Source organism: Protobothrops mucrosquamatus, unplaced genomic scaffold (genome assembly GCF_001527695.2).
Source record: "Protobothrops mucrosquamatus isolate PMUCROS unplaced genomic scaffold, P.Mucros_1.0 scaffold_159, whole genome shotgun sequence".
Classification (NCBI taxonomy): Eukaryota; Metazoa; Chordata; class Lepidosauria; order Squamata; family Viperidae; genus Protobothrops; species Protobothrops mucrosquamatus.
In genome coordinates, this window is record NW_015386235.1 from 116,045 (window position 1) to 118,362 (window position 2,318).

At 33.6% G+C, this 2,318-nt stretch overlaps 1 protein-coding gene across 1 annotated transcript in view; it reads left to right on the forward strand.

Moving 5' to 3' along the window:
• The window catches only part of RBM27 (RNA binding motif protein 27), a 39,369-nt gene extending 37,490 nt beyond the window's left edge, over positions 1-1,879 (forward strand). The window contains exon 21 of the mRNA XM_029285064.1: positions 738-1,879. Within this exon, the coding sequence (XP_029140897.1) occupies positions 738-824 (87 nt within the window). The 3' untranslated portion in view covers positions 825-1,879. The remainder of the gene's footprint in view (positions 1-737) is intronic.
• The last annotated feature ends 439 nt before the right edge of the window (positions 1,880-2,318 follow it).

The following is a 2,318-nucleotide window of genomic DNA, read 5'->3' on the forward strand; positions in this document are numbered from 1 at the left end:
GAGAAACTTCCTGACAGTTAGAACAATTAACCAGTGGAACAACCTGCCTCCAGAAGCGGTGAATGCGCCAACACTGGAAGTTTTTAAGAAGAAACTGGACAGCCATTTGTCCGAAATGGTATAGGGTTTCCTGCCTGAGCAGGAGGTTGGACTAGATGACCTCCGAGGTCCCTTCCAACTTTATCATTATTATTATTGTTGTTGTTGTTGTTGTTATTGTTATTATTATTATTATTATTATTATTATTATTATTATTATTATTAATCTTGCAAGTCTGAAAGCACTTCTCTCCTCCCTTCCCTTTCCTTTCCAGAGAACCAGGGAGGGTCCCTTCTAACTTGCTATCTCACCCCACATTCTTTTTGTGGGCTGAGATAGCTCCTGTCTGGCCATTCTCTAGGCTGCAATTCTTCCTCCTTTGTCCTTTCTGCCAAGGTTATTCTCATAGCCCATTACAGGATGGATCAAGCATTAGACTAGTATTAATTTTAAAAATATTTTTACTTGTACTTTTTCCACAATGAGTTGGCAATCTCTAAATTTGATAAATAAATATAATTCATGATTTCATAGCGTTCAGTATTTCTGCCATTTCACAGCTAGAATTTTTGTTAGTATTTGTTTGCATGTGGCTAGATTTCTTTGGAGATTTATCCCAAGAAAGAAATGTAGTCTTAGGAATGGACTGTAAGATCACTATAATTTTATAACCATATTACATTTTATCTTTCTTTAGGAGACAGAAACATCAGATTTATTTCTACCTGAAGATGATGATGATGAAGATGAAGATGAAGATGAATCTCGCTCTTGGAGAAGATGAAACTTCAAGAGGAAGCATATAATTTTAGAATTGTTCGAACTCAAATTTTTTAAAAATATTTAAAGGAAGTCCATGAGCCAAAAATCTGTTTTTGTTTTTCATTTTATATATATATATATATACATTAAAATAACAAATGTGTTTGATATGTAAACTTAGCAAGTAAGTAGCTATGATCAGCCAAAGGCCCAGAGCTTCTACAAAGCTGTAAAAATGGTTGTGATCTTATAAAAGTAAAATATATTAGTCTTTCAAGCCCAACTTTTGTTCATTCTGATTTTAAAATAGCAATTTGTTTTATTAAATATCAATGACTTCGTAGTTTTTATTAGCAATGTGGAATCTGAGATGAGAACAATGTCAAATTCGTCAACATTGTCTAGAATTTGCTAATTCAGAATTCCTTTCATTGGGTGGCAGGCAGCTTAAGTAAATCTCAATTGAAAAACAATCAGGAATTGCACATATGTTTGTGAAGGAGCTGTTTTTCCTATATTCCACTATCTGAAATATGGTTGTCAGAATGATAGTAGTTCTTGCCAGCATTGGTGATAGTGACTCCTTTTTCTAGTATTTTGTTTCTTTCCCATCTTTAAACATTCTTTTAATTACCATTAGGAATGCAACTGACCCAAGCACTTCTGCTCTGATTTCACATTTTAGTTCGGTGGAACTGTCAGCCTTAAAATCTATTAAAAATGACCACAGTAGGAATATTTTTTTTAACAGTATTGGTAATGTGAAATTATTTGTTTTGATAATGACCTATCTCTAAAACTCTTTTCAGGGTAATTAATGGCTGCATTTTATTTTTTTAAGGAAAAGCCAATGCACTGTTCCAAGTGATATATTTCCTGCAACCCATAGAATTGCAAAATAAAAACAATCTTGTTTTAAAATAATAGATACTAAGCCAGCACTTAGAATAATATTGCGAGTTCAGGTTATAACACATTAAAAATTAATATTGAGTTGAGGAAAAAAAGTAAAACACTGATTTAAGCATATTTTTTTTTGTCCGCATGCTGATAAAAATGTGTCTAGTCTTCCCTCTTTTTAAAAAAAAAAAAAAAAAACACCAAATAGTTCATGGTGTAAATTTGGTAGACATTATGTTACATTTTTTTACTGCAAGGGCAATAGATCTTTATAACCCATGTCTCTTGCTGCTATGAAGTCTAAATATGTCCTCCTGTGGGTCATCTCTTAGTGCTTTTGTATACTATCTCACGGTCAGTGACGAGGAAATGTGGCTGTCTGATACAGCTCCCCAGATAGCCTACTATAGGACACACTGACTGTGACTTTAAGGACAATAGTTAAAAAAACTCTTGAAGGGCCATTGTTTATCCCCATCCTAGCCATAGATAAGAACAGCATGTTATGCAAGGGCCATATGATGTCACTGCATTTAAGTTAAGATTGATGAAGCAAGGCAAACATTACTGTATCAATTCCCATGGCACCTCGGCATTCATTAATTCGAAAATTTAA